General features: G+C 41.5%; 1 protein-coding gene across 2 annotated transcripts in view; it reads right to left on the bottom strand.

Annotated features, from left to right (window-relative positions):
- Window positions 1-631: 631 nt before the first annotated feature.
- LOC121327423 (rab GTPase-activating protein 1-like) overlaps window positions 632-19,867 on the bottom strand; it is a 38,397-nt gene continuing 19,161 nt past the window's right edge. Inside the window, exons 3-8 of one of the 2 annotated variants that reach the window (XM_041271483.1) lie at window positions 10,823-10,933; window positions 9,976-10,029; window positions 7,629-7,712; window positions 6,290-6,361; window positions 5,361-5,558; window positions 632-1,979 (exon numbers count right to left, since the gene is read on the bottom strand). In XM_041271483.1, coding sequence (XP_041127417.1) covers window positions 1,839-1,979; window positions 5,361-5,558; window positions 6,290-6,361; window positions 7,629-7,712; window positions 9,976-10,029; window positions 10,823-10,933 — 660 coding nt within the window. In that variant the 3' untranslated portion in view covers window positions 632-1,838. Of the gene's footprint in view, window positions 1,980-5,360; window positions 5,559-6,289; window positions 6,362-7,628; window positions 7,713-9,975; window positions 10,081-10,822; window positions 10,934-19,867 lie in introns of both variants that reach the window. The other variant, XM_041271482.1, reaches the window with a different exon arrangement.

Raw genomic sequence — 19,867 nt, 5'->3', positions numbered from 1 at the left:
GTACCCACATGGATGAGCTACATACACACTGGTTACCTCCAATAAGTGGCTGCCATGGAATAAGCAGAATAAGCTTTTCTGAAGGACTGTCATGTCTAAAAACATCAGGATTAAAGCAATTGCCTGGAATTATTCATCCTCCTTTCTTCTCTTTCATTATTAGGAATAAGGAGCATGGATCAGATTCTTTAGAACAAATGGCAAGAGTTTTATTAAATGTAACTTATTATAAACACATAAAGTTATAAAAACTTAAAACATATTGTGAATGCAGTAATATTAATTTTCGTGATTGTTTCATTTTTTTGCTGTTAAGTTTTTTTTAGCAGACCTCTTGGCAACTTGGCTGTTCCCCTAACTACATGTGCTTTATTGTTCGAAAAATGCTTCATGAATGACATTAAAATGCAGATATTTAAATAAATAAATAAATAAGCTCTTTAAGAGCTGTACAAAATTACAAATTATAAAGTTATACATATGTTTATGCAAATATAAAAAATTTAAATGTGTGTGTGGGTGTGTGTGTGTGTGTGTATATATATATATATATATATATATATATATATATATATATATATATATATATATAAATAAAAAAAGACAACCCCCCCCCCCCCCCAAAAAAAAAAAAAAAAAAAAAATCTAAATAAAATGATAAATATAATTTGTTAAGGTACGCACCAAACATGGTGCAACACCAACACCGTAGATGCAGTATCCCCTTTCACTGCATAAAGGACTGCAATGCCCTCACATCACTATAGTGAAACACTGCACCTCAGAACCTAAATGCTGCAGAGCTCTACTTTGTTAAACAATATTTTGAGTATTTATTGCTATCTAGGACTTTGCCTATATTTATAAACAAGACTTCAGTATACTTACCACCGCTTGTTGCTTTCTTAGAGTTAAGATAGTAACCTCTTTCTATCTCTGCAAAGATTACAGTATAACAATAGGGTAAATACTGCCAACAGGGGGCACTGTTGAAGTCCAGATCACATAGTGAACAAACTATGACATTCACAGAGATGCAATGCTAGCTACCTAGGCAAACACTCTTACGTAAAATGCATGGTACCCTATTAGTCCTAACCAGGATCAATACTCTGGTCTAGAGGGGGTTAATAGGGCAATGCAATTCTACTTGAATAGGAAGATTTGTATATTTCAATTTCCATACCAGCCTTCAGCTGACATTTCAAACCAAGAAAAAGTGAATACTTTTCAGTGTTCCTATTTGTTTATACATTTATTGCTAGCATAATTCTTCTGGAATATAGACTTTCTTCTATTTCTAGAAGCATTCAAATTCTGATTGCATCCTACTAACACTCAGTAGTACTGAATTGTGGAAAAATTAAAGAAAATAATTTTTCAATATAAAATAGAAAGACATTTGTTTTGAAGACTGCTAGTCAAATTTCCAAAATTCTCATTACAACATAACAGCACAATTACTGTTCATCCATTGAGTAACAAACTAAAAGAACTTAATTTTCTTGACCCATTTCCCATCGTCTTCCCCAGTCTTCCATAATCTGAAGGAGCTGTCAGGTGGGCTGGGTATTTACATAAAACTACTCAGGTTGGCATCGCTTTGTGGTTTCCTAACCCGTGAATACAGTGGTTCATCTGTACCTGAATTATCTAAAGACCAGTGTGTATATAATCAGTTCTGCCTGAGAAAGGAGATACTGCATTGCAGTGTTTGAAAGTCTTCCTTGTGTCAATGAGCACTGAAATCTTCTTTTCCGTTTGTCACACGGTGTCTGGGAAGCTTGTTCAAGGCTTGCTGTTTGGAATTGTCCCATAGCTCACTGCGCTGTTTGGAGCTACATGCCCTCTTTGGTTGGATTGGGTGGTGGTGGTTGGGTCCCTGTGGCAGTTTTCAGAGAGTTCACAGTTTTATTAAACCAGGAGTTTTTGGCTGCTTGGATCTCATTCATCAGGGCTCCTCTCTGGTGTTCGAGCTCCTGAAAATAAAGAAAGCACCTGTTATTATATCATCAGGAAAGAAGAAACACTTTGAACCACTCAGCCCAGCAATGCCCAGTTCCTGGTAGCTGATGGATCCCAGGACTAATTATAACCAATTCTTCAATGATTCCAATGTTCAGCAATGTGGCTAGGCAACCCATTTTACACCCTTACCACTGTGTAAAACTAAGTCTCTCTTCACTTCCAACCGTTCCAACTGAAAACTCAAGTCTCCCATAATCCTTTGTTCCAAGTTTAATATTCAGCTTCCTCAACCTTCATACCTTTTAAGCCCTAGGATTAGTCTCAGTACACTTAGGTGCACTAATAATACAATGAAAACTGCTGGCAAGTTTTACCAAGACACTCAACCGTACATAGCACACAGATAGGATGGGGGGAGAAATCAACAAAAAAACAGAAGGGAGACCGCATCAAAACAAGAACAACAACTCAGGTAAGACAACCATTACATGTATTTATCTAAATGCTAGAAGTATCAGAAACAAAATTCTAGAACTTGAAGCTACTGCACTAACAGGTAACTATGATGTGATAGGTGTTACAGAAACGTGGTTATCTGAGAGTGATGGGGACGAATATAATATTTGTGGGTATACACTGTATAGGAAAGACAGGCAGGACAGACGAGGAGGAGGGGTAGCGCTATACATAAGAAACAGTCTTGAAGCCCAGGTGTTAAACCTGGACAAAGAAAATAAAACTGAATCAATATGGGTCAGAATAACAGACAAAAATTCAAAAGGCATAATAATAGGAGCATGCTATAGACCGCCAGATTCAGACGGTGAGCACAATAATCTGTTATACAATGACATTAGAAATGTGTGTAGCAAAGGAGAAGCCATACTAATGGGGGATTTCAACTTCCCCCAAATAAAATGGGAAAACCCGGTGGGTAGCGCGAAGGATGAAATAGAAATGGTGGAAATGACAAATGACTGCTTCCTAACACAATTTGTGAAGGCACCCACTAGAGGGGAGGCATGCCTTGATTTAGTCTTTTCAAATAACGAAGATAGAATAACTAAAACAGAGGTCAGAGAACCACTGGCAAACTCAGACCACAACATGGTCTCATTTGAAGTGTTTTTTAAATCCCCAAAAGTAAAGACTAAAGCTAAGGTTTACAATTTTAGAAAAGCAAACTATGAAGGCATGAAACAGAGACTAACAGAAGTAGATTGGAGTAAAATAGAGAAAACACCCACAGAAGAAGGATGGTTGTTCTTCAAAAACGTAGTACTAGAGGCGCAAAACAATTATATCCCTAAAGTAGACAAATCTAAATGTAAAACTAAATTGCCAAAATGGTTTAATAGATCAATTAAAAAAAATATTCAGCGAAAAAAGGCACTTTACAGAGCATTAAAAAAGGACCAAAAAGAAAGTACACAGAAAGAGTACACAGAACTGCAAATGCAAGTCAAAAAGGAAGTTAGAAAGGCCAAGAGAGAAATAGAAATGAACATTGCTAAGGGAGCTAAAACCAATTCCAAAATGTTTTTCCAATATTACAACAGCAAGAGAACATTCAAAGAGGAGATTAAATGTTTAAGAGATACAAATGGCAAAATCGTAGAGGAAGAAAAAAAAATAGCAAATATGTTAAATGATTACTTTTCACAAGTTTTTACAAAGGAAGATACTGACAACATGCCCCACATGTCATCCAGTTCCTATCCAGTTTTAAATAACTTTAGCATAACTGAGGCAGAAGTGTTAAAGGGACTAGGAGCTCTTAAAATAAACAAATCCCCTGGGCCGGATGAGATCCTCCCAGTAGTACTCAAAGAAATGAAAGAAGTAATTTACAAACCGCTAACCAAGATCATGCAGCAGTCTCTTGACACAGGGGTGGTACCGACAGACTGGAAAATTGCAAACGTAATACCGATCCACAAAAAGGGAAACAAAACTGAACCAGGTAACTACAGACCAGTAAGCCTGACTTCTATTATATGCAAACTTATGGAAACTATAATAAGAGCCAAAATGGAAAATTACCTATATGGTAACAGGGTACTGGGAGACAGTCAACATGGTTTTAGGAAAGGGAGATCGTGTCTAACTAACTTGCTTGATTTTTTTGAGGATGCAACATCGATAATGGATAATTGCAAAGCATATGACATGGTTTATTTAGATTTCCAGAAAGCTTTTGACAAAGTCCCGCACAAAAGATTAATTCTCAAACTGAACGCAGTTGGGATTCAAGGAAACACATGTACATGGATTAGGGAGTGGTTAACATGTAGAAAACAGAAAGTACTGATTAGAGGAAAAACCTCAGAATGGAGTGTGGTAACCAGCGGTGTACCACAGGGATCAGTATTAGGTCCTCTGCTATTCCTAATCTACATTAATGATTTAGATTCTGGTATAGTAAGCAAACTTGTTAAATTTGCAGACGACACAAAAGTAGGAGGAGTGGCAAACACTGTTGCAGCAGCAAAGGTCATTCAAAATGATCTAGACAAGATTCAGAACTGGGCAGACACATGGCAAATGACATTTAATAGAGAAAAGTGTAAGGTACTGCACGCAGGAAATAAAAATGTACATTATAAATATCATATGGGAGATATTGAAATTGGAGAAGGAATCTATGAAAAAGACCTAGGAGTTTTTGTTGACTCAGAAATGTCTTCATCTAGGCAATGTGGGGAAGCTATAAAAAAGGCTAACAAGATGCTCGGATACATTGTGAAAAGTGTTGAATTTAAATCAAGGGAAGTAATGTTAAAACTGTACAATGCACTTGTAAGACCTCATCTTGAATATTGTGTGCAGTTCTGGTCACCTCGCTATAAAAAAGATATTGCTGCTCTAGAAAGAGTGCAAAGAAGAGCGACCAGAATTATTCCGGGCTTAAAAGGCATGTCATATGCAGACAGGCTAAAAGAATTGAATCTGTTCAGTCTTGAACAAAGAAGACTACGTGGCGACCTAATTCAAGCATTCAAAATTCTAAAAGGTATTGACAGTGTCGACGCAAGGGACTTTTTCAGCCTGAAAAAAGAAACAAGGACCAGGGGTCACAAATGGAGTTTAGAAAAAGGGGCATTCAGAACAGAAAATAGGAGACACTTTTTTACACAGAGAATTGTGAGGGTCTGGAATCAACTCCCCAGTAATGTTGTTGAAGCTGACACCCTGGGATCCTTCAAGAAGCTGCTTGATGAGATTTTGGGATCAATAAGCTACTAACAACCAAACGAGCAAGATGGGCCGAATGGCCTCCTCTCGTTTGTAAACTTTCTTATGTTCTTATGTTCTTATGTTCTTATGTTCTTATAATAAACAGAACAGAAATTAAATATTTTGTAAAATGACATAGGTCTGGTTTTGAGTACCTGGATCTTGCACTTGGCTTCAACGAGCTGCAGTTTGGTCTGAGCCAGGTCCAGCTCCATCTCTCTAAGCTGCTTCTTCAGAGAGTCCTTCTCCTCATCCATGTCCTGGTCCCGGTTGTCCTGGCTCACTGAGGGGAGCCGGGGCATCCCCTCTTTACAAAACACCTCGCTGCAGCGCTCACACCCCATCACCTTCCTCTGCAGGGACAGGAGCAGGGCAGGGTACAGGCACAGCTAACACAATACTTTCACAAATATTAATGCCATACCATTCCAAATGTGCAGTTTAAAAAAAAAAAAAAATTGTATTCTCACTTTAAAACATCTGGTACTAGAGTCCATGAAAGTTCTGTTTGCTTTCCAGGAAACTTGCACTTCCTGGGCTCTTTCACCTCAGCATGTCTTCAGGGTCAAGTACCTTACTAGCTGCAAAGCGTGTCAGTTATTAGAGGAAGCAGCTGGTTGGTTACTAACAGGAAAGGGGGCCTGAAGTTTTTCTTTTAAGCTGTCGAACCAGATGTGCTTTGATCTTCAGAGCTGATTCGCCCCTAGCCGTGCATAAGACAATTCTTACTGCACGGTCATGTGATGAAAGTTTGTTTTTTAAACATATGGTCAGTCGTCAGTCATCAAACGCTCATGTGAAAAGGTTTAAATGGCAGTCACCAACTTATCTTTTGTTTTAGACTTTTAGGCTGTACTGTTTTCGGATCAAAGAGTTGGCTTAAGTTACTGTTTGAAACGTGATACAGTGCCACATGATTTGACACATTACCATCTGGTGTATAGCCAGGGTGTATTTTAGTTCTAAAAGAAACACGTCACCTGGCGGTTCTTTAGGGTGTTTTTCACAAATGTAGTAACCCACTGTACAGTGTATACTGCAGTACCAGTCGACTGTGCACCTGTGGTTCAAGCCTTGTACTCACCTCCACAATGTCCAGCTCTTTTTTACTGGCAGCCTGCTGCTTCTCCAGCCTGGTGCTCAGATGAGAACAAATCTTAAAAACACAAAAGACAAGTCAAACTCCTATTTGCATTAAAAAAAGCTCAAATGTGCAGTAGAAACTAACACAGCAGATGCCAGATTTTTTTGTAAGTCCAGTTAGTTCTGTATAGGGGAGCAAAGGAAATCTCAAGCTACCAAGATTACCAATTTATCTAATTGAGAAGTATCCTGAAATATCCCTGAATACATCTACAACACCTTTTTCAGTGAATAAATGAATAGCCTGCTAGGCTACCCCACTTATAAAGTTCCATCAGACCATGCATGTGAATACAAACTGAAAGTATGGGGAAATCCTTATAAAAAGTTTTTCTGGTGATTTGAATTGTATCATCACAACCCTTTTTTAAATAAAACAATTAAAATAAAAAATAAAAATCTGTCTTTTATTCACAAAAAAAGCAAAAATAAGTTCAAAACAATTTCACAACATGTTTGGATACTGAGTAGCTCACCCCTGCTGTTTTACAAAAGATTGATTAAAACTGTCTGTGTGTGAGCCAGGCTCCACTAGCAGAGCAGATGGACACAAGTTTATATCCCTTCTCTGAGTCAGTGTGGGCTTGTTTATAGTGCTTACAAGTTACCTGACAAAACATACAGTAAGTACATGGGCCATGTCCCTGGAATGCTTAAACATTTATTTCAAACACAATTGTTCTAAAGAGAAGTCTCGTCCTTCGGATGAGATGTAAAGCCGAGGTCCTATTGTAAGTGTCTGTGCAGCAGCAGTTGTGATGCATAGTGCACCCCCCTAGACTCTGTAAGTCGCTTTGAATAAAAGCATCTGATAAATGACTAATAATAATAATAAATACTTACCTTAAATTCAACGCAGTAGCCCTGTGGGGAAGTCTCATTCAGATTGTATTTATATTTCCTGAATTCTGCTCCCCTGTTTAACTATGTACTTGGTATCCCTCTTATGTTTGCAGTTTGATAACATTGAACACACTCCCAGAATCCTACTGCAAAACAACGTTGTAGTGCAGCTGACAGTTTACCTCTTAATATGTGCATTATACAGTTAGTATCCCAACAGGACTAACCACCAGCCACATTGGAGAGAGGGGTGCAAATCTAAATGTAACAAAGCAGTTTCAACCTGGTTTCAATGTCCCTGCCACTGTGAGATGTGGAAATAGAATTGTGGACACAGAAGGCATTTGACTCTGTATAGCTGCCTTCATGCAGTTGTATGGGGCTGTGAAAAGGACACCAGGGAATTCTGAGGAGCACCGCCAGAAAAATTAGCTTGCCTGTTTGTATTCAGCGATGATCGCTGTAGTTTTCTTGATCTCCAAATCTGCTTTTTCCAATTCCCTCCGGAAAACTTCTTTGAGCTGAAAAGAGGAGAGGCATTTCATTAGGTCTAAAACACTGGAAGAACACCTCCCTCAGGACTACCTTTCTGATTCATACAGTGGCTCTCAAAAGTATTCACCACCCTTGGACTTTTCCACATTTTATTGTGTTACAACATGGAATCAAAAAGGATTTAATAAGGAATTTTTGCCACTGATCAACACAAAATGTCAAAATGAAAAATAAAATCTACAAATTGTTCTAAATGAATTACAAATATAAAACAGAAAATAATTGATTGCATAAGTATTCACCCCCTTTGCTATGACACACATAAATAAGCTCTGGTGCAATTAAGGTGTTTCACATGATTGCAGGTTAAATACACCTGTCTCTGGGAGGTCACACAGTTGGTTAGTACATTTCCTAACAAAAACTACATCATGAAGACAAAGGAACGTTCAAAGAAAATCCGGAATAAGGATCTTCAAATGCACCAATCAGGGATAGGATATAAAAACATTTCCAAGGCACTGAATATCTCCAGGAGCACAGTAAAGTCCATTATTAAGAAATGGAGAGAATATGGCACAACTATGAATCTCTCTAGAACAGGCCATCCTCAAAAACTGAGTATCCGGGAGAAAAGGGCACTAGTCAGGGAGGCCACCAAGAGACCTATGGCAACTCTAAAGGAGTTACAGTCTTCCACAGCTGAGCTGGGAGACACTGTGCATACAGCAGCAATAGCCCGGGTGCTTCACAGAACTGGCCTTTATGGGATAGTGGCAAAAAGAAAGCCATTGTTGAAAAAAACTCACAACAGATCATGGCTAGAGTTTGCCAGAAGGCATGTGGGAGACTCTGAGACCAAGTGGAAGAAGATTCTATGGTCTGATGAGACCAAATTAGAGCTTTTTGGCCTCAACGCTAAGCGCTATATTTGGCGCAAGCCTAACACCGCACATCGTCCTGAGAACACCAACCCTACCGTGAAGCATGGTGTTGGCAACATCATGCTATGGGGATGCTGCCAACACCATGGGGATGCGTCAGGGCCTGGAAAGCTCGTGAGGATAGAGGACAAAATGGATGCAGCGAAGTACAGAAAAATCCTGGAGGAAAACCTGTTGAAGTCTGCTAGAAACCTGGGACTTGGGAGAAGATTCATCTTCCAGCAGGACAATGACCCCAAACATACAGCCAAAGCCACACTGGAGTGGCTTAAAAACAAAAAGGTCAATGTCCTGGAGTGGCCCAGTCAAAGCCCGGACCTCAATCCAATTGAGAATATATGGAAAGAGTTGAAAATTGCTGTTTGTCAAAGGTCCCCATCCAACTTGACAGAGCTTGAGCAAAAATTGCAGTGTCCAGATGTGCAAAGCTGGTAGAGACTTATCCAAATAGACTCATGGCTGTAATTGCTGCCAAAGGAGCCTCTACCAAATATTGACTCTAGGGGGTGAATACTTATGCAATCAGTTATTTTCTGTTTTATATTTGTAATTAATTTAGAAGAGTTTGTAGATTTTATTTTTCACTTTGACATGATGGACTTTTTTGTGTTGATCAGTGGCAAAAAATCTTAATTAAATCCATTTTGACTCCATGTTGTAACACAGTAATATGTGGAAAAGTCCAAGGGGGGTGAATACTTTTGAGAGCCACTGCACCTGTTTTAACTACAGCATTGTTACAGTACACTGGAGATATCATTGTTCAATAGACACACTCACAAAAACGGGGCTCTGTCTCTATCTCCAGCAGGAGTTAGCTAACTAAGTCTGTGTGATGAGGTTTTGTTTTCCAACCTCCCAGTCTGAGAAGCCCATAGACAGCTAGAATGAATTCATATACCTGAAGGCAATCATGACCCGTACATAAATAACCCGTTGTAGATGTACAGTACTCTGTTGATGTAGAAAAGACTTTGGTGCTGTTGTGCAGTGGTTCTCAAAAAGGGGCTCAAGGTTGCCCAGGGGATCTCCAGGATGTTATGGGATCTCTTTTTCAATACATATAATCAGTGACACTTAAAAGTAATACATAACAACCTACTTAAATGTTGTTTTTTTCTTTTGACTGCTGTACAAAAAGTAATCTTTGATTGTTGTGGTGAGAGAGATCATTTACATTCACTGCAGTAATCTTTTATGTTTGAGATTTGCCTTTTCACAGTTTTCAGTTGGGTGTCCTTAGTTAAATTAGTTTTTAAAAAGTCTGAGAACCTTCAGGCAATGGGGCCTGATTATATCAGAAAAAAAGTGTTAAGATATTACACTTGTTATGCCAGGACTGTACCTGTGCCGTCTCTTCTTCCTGCCTTCTCTTCTCATCCTCTGTGTCCACCAGCTTCTGCTTAGTGAGGAAAAGTTTTTTATTCAGCACATCAGCTTTGTCCTCAGCCTGGAATACAGTGGTAAACACAAGGTCAACAGCCAGCCTCCTGCCAACTGTGCGGCTCTCTCAAATACTAATGCACTAGACTGGTGGAGAGGCTTGTTTTAAATACTAATGCACTAGACCAGGGCTTCTCAAACTCGGTCCTGGGGACCCCCTGTGGCTGCTGGTTTTCATTCCAACTGAACTCTCAGTTACTTAACTAGACCCTTAAATGAACTAATAATTTGCTAAGTTAGACCTTTTTACTTGTTTTCAGCTCTAAACAGTTGCAGTTCAAGTTATTTATCAAGTGTTACAGCTAACTTGAAATACGCAACTGTTCAGGAGCTGAAAATAAGTAAAAAAGTCTAATTAAGCAAATTATCAGTTCAATTAAGGGTCTAGTTAAGTAACTGAGAGCTCAGTTGGAATGAAAACCAGCAGCCACAGGGTGTCCCCAGGATCGAGTTTGAGAAGCCCTGCACTAGACTGATTCCTGCACCAGATAAATCTGTGAGTGGACAGCAGGGCTGGTTCATAGTGCTCTTAAAGGCTCCCAGGTTTCAGATTCGGGTAGGAGAGCCTCATTAGTCTATAATGATCTTTGAGAATTCAGGGCAGCTGCTGGATTTCCTTCCTTGATATCCAATTTACAAGGTGTGTATATTATGCATAGGCTTCATTTTAGTTTAGCATTACTAATGCTGAGCCATTAAACTAAGCTCAGATAGCAGTCACTTAACTCATTCAGAACATTCCAGTTTACCTGGTCCAAATCGTTGCGCAGGACAATCTTGCTAGTGAGGAGCTCATATGCCAGGTCGTCGTTTTCCTGTTCCAGACGCAAGCTTGCCTCTTGAAGCTGACGGTTCTCTCTCTAGTGGTGGAAGAGAGAAATTTTAAAAAAGCAGGAAATCAGTCCTTGTTACATTTGTTACAGCAGGAGATGAGCAGGAGATGGTTGGAGAATCAATGATTGACGTTGCAGCTAGAAAAGATAAAAAGCATTTGCTGCACGAAGTGCAAGTCCACTTTATAATTGAACAACATCTTTTTATATCCAGTACCGCATTTCTTCTTTAACACCATTCAAAGCAGAACTAGAGGGTTATTTTTGTGTATCAGCCTATGAACAAATCCTGAACTCTGAAACTATACAGTCACTCCTTTTGTTTTATACATGACAACTTCCTCAACCTTTGATTTCGTAGTGTATTTCAAACATATATTAAAGCGTACCACTTTTTGCTATTTCATGACAAACTCAATTACACACCATTGTGCACAGGCTTGTAATCACATCTTATTGTATACTTAAGGGATAACCACAGAGTCTTCAGGGTGATACGCTACTATTGAACTTGCCTGAACCTCCTGGTTACCTCCATCATTATATCTAGAAGTAAAATATTAATTTATAAAGTTACCTTAAAAGTGTTTTGTTCTCTCTTTTGTTTTTTCATTCTCCAGTCCTTAAAAAAAGCCTAGACATTTTAGCTTTTTACCTCTTTTGTGGTAGTATTCACTGCCTTTGAGTATTAAAGTAGGCTCTGTCAAATTCAAATCAATCATTCCAACATTCCACGGGCCCGTTCTGAGCACAATAGTTACTTCATAGCCTGATAACATGACCATTATATTTTAGCACAATTCTACGCCGTGGCTATAATTCTTCAATCATTTTTTGGGGGGAAATTTTAGGGCAGTTGTGACAGAGCGAAGCTCTGCCCTTTTTTAAATTGGCAGGGATGGGGTTAATTTCCCCTACCTGCCTGGGTTTATTATGTTCGGGTGGCTGGGGTTGATTAGGTTAATTAACGATCAATCAGCGCCCAGCCACCTGACATAAAAGGAGGCCTCTGCTTCTCATTGAGGAGGAGGGAGCTGAGGAAGCAGGTTGGTGGTTTTTGGTTTGTTGGTTTTGTGAATTCTACATCCAGTGAAGGCATCGCCCAGCCTGGAAACCTTTATTTGTTGTAAGTTTTGCTTTTTGTTTAGGTATTTGTGTTTAAACATCTTTGTTTTGTCCTTGTGCACGTTTATTTTGTGTTACTTATAATAAAATTAGTATTTTTTGTTGAACTGCAGTCTGTCTCTGGGCCTCTATCCACTTGCCAGCCTGCCACAGCAGTTTATTTATGTTTTACTGAGCTATGGCACGTTCTGCAGCAAGGTCTTTGGAGTAAAACACCTTAAGCACTGCAATCCTGAATCTGCTGCACACTTAACCAGGGGGAGGTATAGAGCCATTTGATTGAGAAGATGGTTGTAAGTGGGTCATTTAAAGTAATGTAATCTATGAATAAAGAAGACTATAGTTGTGTCTTTACTCACAAATGTAATATTTTCCCCCATGAAGAACCATTGTTTTTTTTTCTGCTTCTATCGTGTGTTATTAACTGCTTGTTAGATTTAAGTATTTATTTTTGTTTAACCTATTAAATCATGTTTGCTGTAAGGAGTTCTGAATTTCAGGCTTATGAAGCGTATAATATGACATCACTACTACAACCTGGCCTTCATAAAAAATAAATATGCTCTGTAATCCCCACATGCATAGTTTAATCAAGATTATGAAATACAGGAGAGGGCTCTGTTTGCATTCAAGTACTTTGAAAATGTAAAAGTCCAATAAACAGATTATTTCAAATTTAAAGTCAGTTTTTTTTACAAGGAAATCAAAACAATGGGTAGCAAAGCCAACTGCACTGTTAATGTGATTAAAAACATGGCTTGTAAACAGAGATCTCTTAACCTAGTACCAGATATGAGGTTCACAAAACACAATATGTGCTTGCTAAGCTTTCTTTGAAAACTGCACATTTCAGACCTTTATACTGAATAGATGTGAATGGCATGGAAAATGTGTGGGATTATATTATTTCTGTTCTAGACCATTAATGGTTATTTTTATCAATAGCAACACTGGTGTCTCCATTTCTAAAACGTGTACATTTACAGATTACCTTCTTCCTATGAGAAACACACATCTGCAGAAGGTTGCAAAATACAAACACTGCAAACACAAATTTCAGTCAATAATTACTTGGTTGCAGACAACATCTGTCAGGAGGAAAAGTTAACAGTACAAAGTTAAATACCACAAGTGACAGAATTAGCAGTCTTGTGTATCGACGCAAAGAGGCTGTAGCTATCTTGTCAGACCGCAAAGTTAATTTCTGCCGCTAGTTTACATAACCTCTCTTAAACGAGATGAGGTTTACCTGTAGAACACTGAAAGATAATACGTTAATTATCTTCTGAACCTGGGATTATAATGCGGTAGGTGCATTTCGGTGTTGTTGCATTTTTAACTTCATTTCTGACCTGTTCAATGATAGGGTGCTTTTAATGTTCCATAAGCAAATATTAAACAAAATGGTCACCCACTGATCTACTCTATAAATAGAGCTGAAATGTAGAATTATAGTGTAAAAAATTAAAGAATTGTTTTACCAATGTATCAAATCGTGTTATTGTTTTTTTCGTACATGAGTTTGATAACGGTATGTTCTCTACTAAAGATCATTAAAACATACTTCTAGTTAGTTCTTCACAATCTGTGTTTACATGACAGAACTGAATCAGAAAACTGATTTTCTTAAAACGTCACTTTTCCGTGTTTATGTGATTAATGATAGAAAATCTAATTAGAATTCAACTGTATACATGGATTGAAGTTTTCGGAAAACGCAGGATATTTTCGCATTTGAAGACCGGACATTTCTGCAATAGAACTGAAACCAATCCAATAACTCAAGTGCTTTATCGAAGTGACAAGTCTCAAAGATTACTATACTGTACCTCTATTCAGATTCCCCACAATGTGCAATCGGCCTTTCCAACAGCTCATCCTGTTCTATATTACCAGTTTCTATTGCAGACATTATTTTAAATCCTCACGTCATTTTAAAAGCTGGAAAACATTTGCTGCTTCAGAATGGGATATTAACAAATGTATTACTTTATCCCTAACTAGACAAACAGATGCATGCAGATTGACTGCAGATTATTATTTTCTGTTTTCTAAAACCACTTGCAGGAGAAAATGGTCAGAGTGTGTACATGAGCAGTATGCTATTTCAATAAGTTTTCCAAAAAGTGTGTTCACATGATATACATTTTGCTAGTTTTTGGAATTTATTCGGAAATTTCTAGGTGCTGTTTTTCTAAAACTGACTTTTGGAATATTCGATACATTTTCCGAAAACTGTGTTTACATGACTTTTGATATCGGAATTAGTTTTCCGAAATCCCATCACATTCTCCACAGCTGACAGCCACTTCCTTTTTGATGATTGTTACATATTGTCTACCGATTCACTGATCACCAATTAGCTGTGACCTGGATTTTAGCAGCACACTGAAGCATACCTCATGTATTATATACAGGTGGGGGTGTAGAAAGCCACAACATTAGGTTATTACTACAACCCTGGTTCCCTGAAAAGAATGACAACCATTACCAAATGGGAAGAGCCCTCTCTGACCGAAAATCACCGAGCATATATAAAAAAGCTGTCTTATCAGGGCCCTTCTGCGAGGAGGAAGTCCCTCCTACCTCCTGCTGAAGAGGGTCATCTTCACAGTAGCATATCGCCATTTTCTTTTGAAATCTGAGGTCAGCTGGGGACATGATCTCGAAGAGTATTGTTTGTCATTCTTTTCAGGGAACCAGGATTATGGTAATAACCTAACATTCCTTTTCAAGTGGAATGACAGCCATTACTGAATGGGAAGCTGTACCAAAGCTGTCGTGGCTCCAGATTACCGACAGTACAGCCTCACCGGAGATAGCCACAGAGCCCCTAAGGGCATGCCGCCTGCAACACCCTAGAGCCCAGAGAAGGCCTCGCTCTGTTTGCAACATCAAGGCGGTAAAAACAAGCAGATGTCTGACTACCTGTCCATGTACCAGCATTGCATAACTCACCTAAGGAGGCACCATGAAGGAAAGTCCACTGAGTCGCCTGGCCCCTGGTAGAATGGGCCGTAATGTCCCTCAGAATGGGGGAGTCCGTCTGTTCATACGCCAAGCGTATGGCATCTGCCACCCATTGAGCTAGACGTTGCTTCGACAGGGCTTGACCTCTAGAGCGGGACCCATAGCAGACAAACAGCTAGTTGGACTGTCTCCAGGATGCTGTCCTATCCAGGTAACAGCGCAGAGCCCGGACCAGGCAAAGTGAGTGCTGTCTACGGTCCTCCTTTGACTCGTGCGGTGGAGGTCTGAAAGTTTCCAAAACCACTGGTTGGGTAATATGGAATGAAGAGACCACCTTTGGCAAAAAGGCTGGGTTTGTTCTTAATGTTACCCACGAGTCATTTCCAGTGAAAGCCATACATATGTCATCGATGGACAGCGCATGAAGCTCACTTACTCTTCTGGCAGACGTAATGGCTAATATAAATGCCACTTTCAAGGAAACAGGACGCAGCTCTGCTGATGCCATGGGGTCAAATGGGGGAACCATAAGGACCCGCAGTACCAGTTCCAGATCCCACTTAGGGACCATGCTTTTCATAGGACAGAGCCTCCGAGCCCCTTTAAGAAACTGCACTGCCAGGAAGTGTGCCCCAGGGGACACAGAGTCAATTTTATTGTGGCACAATGCTGCCAGGTAGACCTTCAGAGTGGATGTGGATTTTCCTGCATCAAACAGGTGTTGTAAGAAGGTTAGGATTGTCTCAATAGGGCAGGTAGGTAGGTCACAGGATAGTGACCCTCAGCAATGTACCAGTCTTGGAAAACTTTACATTTATATGAATACTGGGCTCTAGTGCTTGGCGCCCTAGCAGACTGTAGTGTCTCTACCACTGCATCTGGCAAACCTCATCTGGATAGACGGCTCTGTTCAACGGCCAGACCCAGAGTTGGAGCTGGGCTGGGTTCGGGTGCCATAATAACTCCTCCACTTGGCTCAGGAGGTCCTTGCTTAGCGGGAGCTGCCACGGTTGGCCCAACAACATGTTGGAGAGGAGAGCCAACCAGGGGTGCAACCAGTAAAACCTGGGATCTCTCCACCCTGATCCTCTCTAGTGTAGTGGTAGTGAAGAGAATTCATACAAGATCCCCTGTGGCCGGAGAGAACCATTGAGGGCAAGGAGTGGACTCAGCTGTGGTGAAGAGGTCGACTTGTGTAGTATGAAATCTCTCCCAAATCTGTTTCACCACCTGAGGATGCAGTCTCCACTCCAAGCTGTCTGGAGCTCCTCTGGACAGGAGGTCTGCTGCCCTGTTGTCCACACTGGGGAGGTGAACCACCCTGATGGAACGTAAGTTTCTGTGCACACAGTACAGGCATGGTGGAGGCCCAGCGAGCGCAGGCCGCCTTGGTGGTTTATGTAGGCTACCACTAGTGTTGTCCGTCCGGACCAGCACATATTTGTGCGCTAACTGCTGACGAAAATGAGATAACGCCAAGGCTACTGCTTGCAGCTCTTGTGCATTTATGTGCCCTTGCTGCCAATATTCCTGCCACTGACTTCTTATTCCCCTCCCATTCCAAACCGCTTCCCAGTCCAGGCTGGAGGCATCCATAGTGACAACTTCCCTTCTGTGAGGGGTGCCAAGGGGAGATCCGAGGTGCAGATTGCTGGGACGGAGCCACCACTCCAGTGTCTTCCGGCATTGTCTGGACACTCACACCAGCCGGTATCGATCGCGGACTGGGTCCATCTTGAGCGTATTTACCCAGGCTTGAAGCGGGCGCATTCTCAGCAGCCCTCGGGGAAGGATTCTCGCGGTGGCAGCCATCAGCCCCAACAACCTTTGAAATATTCTGACCTGTAGAAGAGCATCCGCTCTGAATTGGGAGAGTATGACTTCCAACGACCGAATCCTGTCTTCCAACAGTGAGGCAAGGATGCTCATAGAGTTCCGTTTGATCCCCAGGAACATTATGGACTGAGACGGTATGAGGTTGCTCTTCTGTTGTATGGAGAGCCTTAACTTCGTCACATGATCTATGACCTGTCAACATGTGTGGTCAACATGTTGAGCTTCCTTTGTTTGAGGAACATGTTGAGGACTCTGAGGTCCAGAATAGGTCTGAAACCGCCGTCCCTCTTGGGCACCAGGAAGTACCTGGAGTAGAAGCCGCTGAGGGCATCGCTTGCATTTACCAAGCGCACAGCATTCTTCTGTTGAAGATTGTCGATCTCCTGTTGAAGGAGAATTGTGCACGCTGGTTTGACGGTGGTAAGTAGCACACCCTTGAAGGGTGACGGGCCTGTGGAAATGCAGAGTGTAACCGTGTCTCATTGTCGATAACATCCAGGGCGCTGCATCAAGGCCTGGAACTCCTCCCTCTGCAATACATGTGGAAGGGGCAGTATGGAGCCCGCCCCGCTGTGGCCTGCCAAACTGAAGTTGCAGGATCAGAGACGTCTGACCATGACGCTGTAAATTACAGCTCGCCTGGGCTTCCGGGTCTTGGTGGGGCCAGGGATGGAGAGGGGGAATGAGGAAGTTGAGGCTGCCTGGCGTATGCTGGGCCCTCATCGTCTCTGCAAGCTCCTGAAAGCGCGCTCAGCCGAGCTTTGGCGCCATTGTGGTGACTGGGATGGAAAGCTCCTGCGCCTCTATGGGGAAGGAGAGCGTTACCTCCTAGGTGACTGCCTATCTCCTGGGGAACGCCCCCTTGAGTGGTTTTACCTAGGCGGCGACCATCTCGCCTCCATGGATGGGTGTCTACGCCTCTGCACCAGTGGTGGGGAGAGTTAAGGTGATCCAGGGGTATGGGGGAGCTCTCTGGTCACAGTGGTAGGCGGGGTTCTCAAAGACCTTTGGGGGGGGGGGCCATCTCATTCTTCCCTGCCCCGCAGAGATAAACTCTGCTGGGGAGAGGGCTGCCCTCCTATGCTTAGTTTGTTTAGAGAACTTATGGCAGGAAGAGCAATCCAACTCACCCGCCAGCATCCTGGCCGCGTGGTCTGGCCCTAGGCATCTGGCGCAGGAGGAGTGTTCGTCCTGCCTGGGGAGCTTTGCCGCACATTGGTCACACTGGTCACACTGGTGGAACCCAGCAGAGGATCCTGTAGAGCGCACTGACATGGTGCGGGGCGTCGGTGCTGAGCTGATGGTAATTGGCGCAGAGTAATCAGTGTCAATGTCGTGGGTGCATCGATCAGTGTCGGTGCCCAGAGAAGAGCGGATGGAGGCGGGCTGACAAGTGGTGCCGAGGGTATCGGCGTCGGCGCCAAGGAAGCGCAGTCGGAGCCGAGTCAATCAGTTCCCAGGTCGGTGCCGAGGAAGATCGTGGTAAGTGCCGAGCTGTTTTGACAGGTGCCGAGTTTAATTGGCTTCGGGGTCGGCACCGAAAATGTTTTCCCACCGGTGCTGATCAATCGGCATCGAGGAGAGCGCGATCGATGCCGTGATGATGTAGCCGAATCAATCGGCGGTGGTGTCGACAGGAAGAACGGCCGCGCTAGGAAAGCCTGAGGCTTGAGAGGGGTACGTAGGCCTGAGCTGGAAGGTAGCTGAAGCCGAGTAAATCGGAGAAGAGGATGGCGCCGTGAGCCCGTGGGGTCACCCTACAGCACCACAATAGCTCTTTCAACAGTAATAAACTACACGAGGTAGTGAAAAAGCACAAGGCTGCTTGCCAATCTCAAATAGAGGGGCCGAAACCAACTCTAATCAGTAGCGACTACTGACGCGAAACTCAGGCAGAGAACAATCTTAAACACTCGAAAGTGTAGCTTACCGTGAGTATAAACGTTGTAGGTCGAAACAGAACAAAATCAGCCAATTTCCAGAACAAAGAAAGCACGAGGCAATCTGTGACCTGACTCAGTGGAGTGTGAGAGAAAATGGTGATATGCTGCTATGAGGATGACCCTCTTAGCAGGAGGTGGGAGGGACTTCCTCCTCACAGCAGGGACCTGATAAGGGAGATTTTTTATATATGGTCAGTGATTGATGGTCAGAGAGGGCTCTTCCCATTCGCTAATGGTTGTCATTCCACTTGAAAGGGAAAAAGAAGTTACTCAAAATGCCTTTCCTTTTATCCAGAATGTTGTAGAACTACAGGTTCAGATGGCACTACAAAGCTGTTTAACCTTATGTTTACAACTGAATAGGGATTAAACAGTAAAGCTGTACACATGAAAGCTCTCTCGAGCTTGGCATTATTGTGTAATAAAATGTGGTTTCTGGCCTCTGAACTCAGCTATAGAGTTCTCTGCCTAGAAGTGTACAGGAAGCTGCCTGCAAGAACTGGACTGTCCTCATTAGAATCTAATCATTCCACATGTGCTGATACTCTGACAGGGCTGGCTATGGGTTAGGCAAAGCAAGCTGATCAACGGGTGTCTTACTGTTGCATCACAAACATTGAGAAACAGATACAACTAAAGTGATGACAAGTGTCTTTTTCTGATTATTGAAAATATTAGTCATTTTCAAAAACATTAGGGTCTAGGTTGGTATGAACCTCTAAATAACAGAGATACAGATAACATCTAAAAACACTCTGCCTATTAGTCATTGTACACACCCTTAAATACACTGATTTTTGTAAAGTTTTTTTTTTATATTCTTCACTGTTTTCTTTCTTATCTTGTATTCACATACAGAGCAATAAGAACCAGTGAGGTCTAAGTGCTTCAAAAGTGCTAGGATCATTTTAAAAGTCAATGCCTAGTCAATATTCCTAAGTGTGCTTTCGTTATCAAAATATTTTTAATGGTCTTCAGTGAAATGCTTTAGAAATACTAAACTTAATAAATTCAGTGTCAAAAAATTCTAGTCAAATTGAATTTGCTCAACTTCTTATTATTTTAGAGTTAAGTACTTTTTTGGTGA

The sequence above is a fragment of the Polyodon spathula genome, chromosome 14, assembly GCF_017654505.1.
Source record: "Polyodon spathula isolate WHYD16114869_AA chromosome 14, ASM1765450v1, whole genome shotgun sequence".
NCBI lineage: Eukaryota > Metazoa > Chordata > Actinopteri > Acipenseriformes > Polyodontidae > Polyodon > Polyodon spathula.
This window is presented reverse-complemented; position numbering and strand designations above follow the sequence as displayed.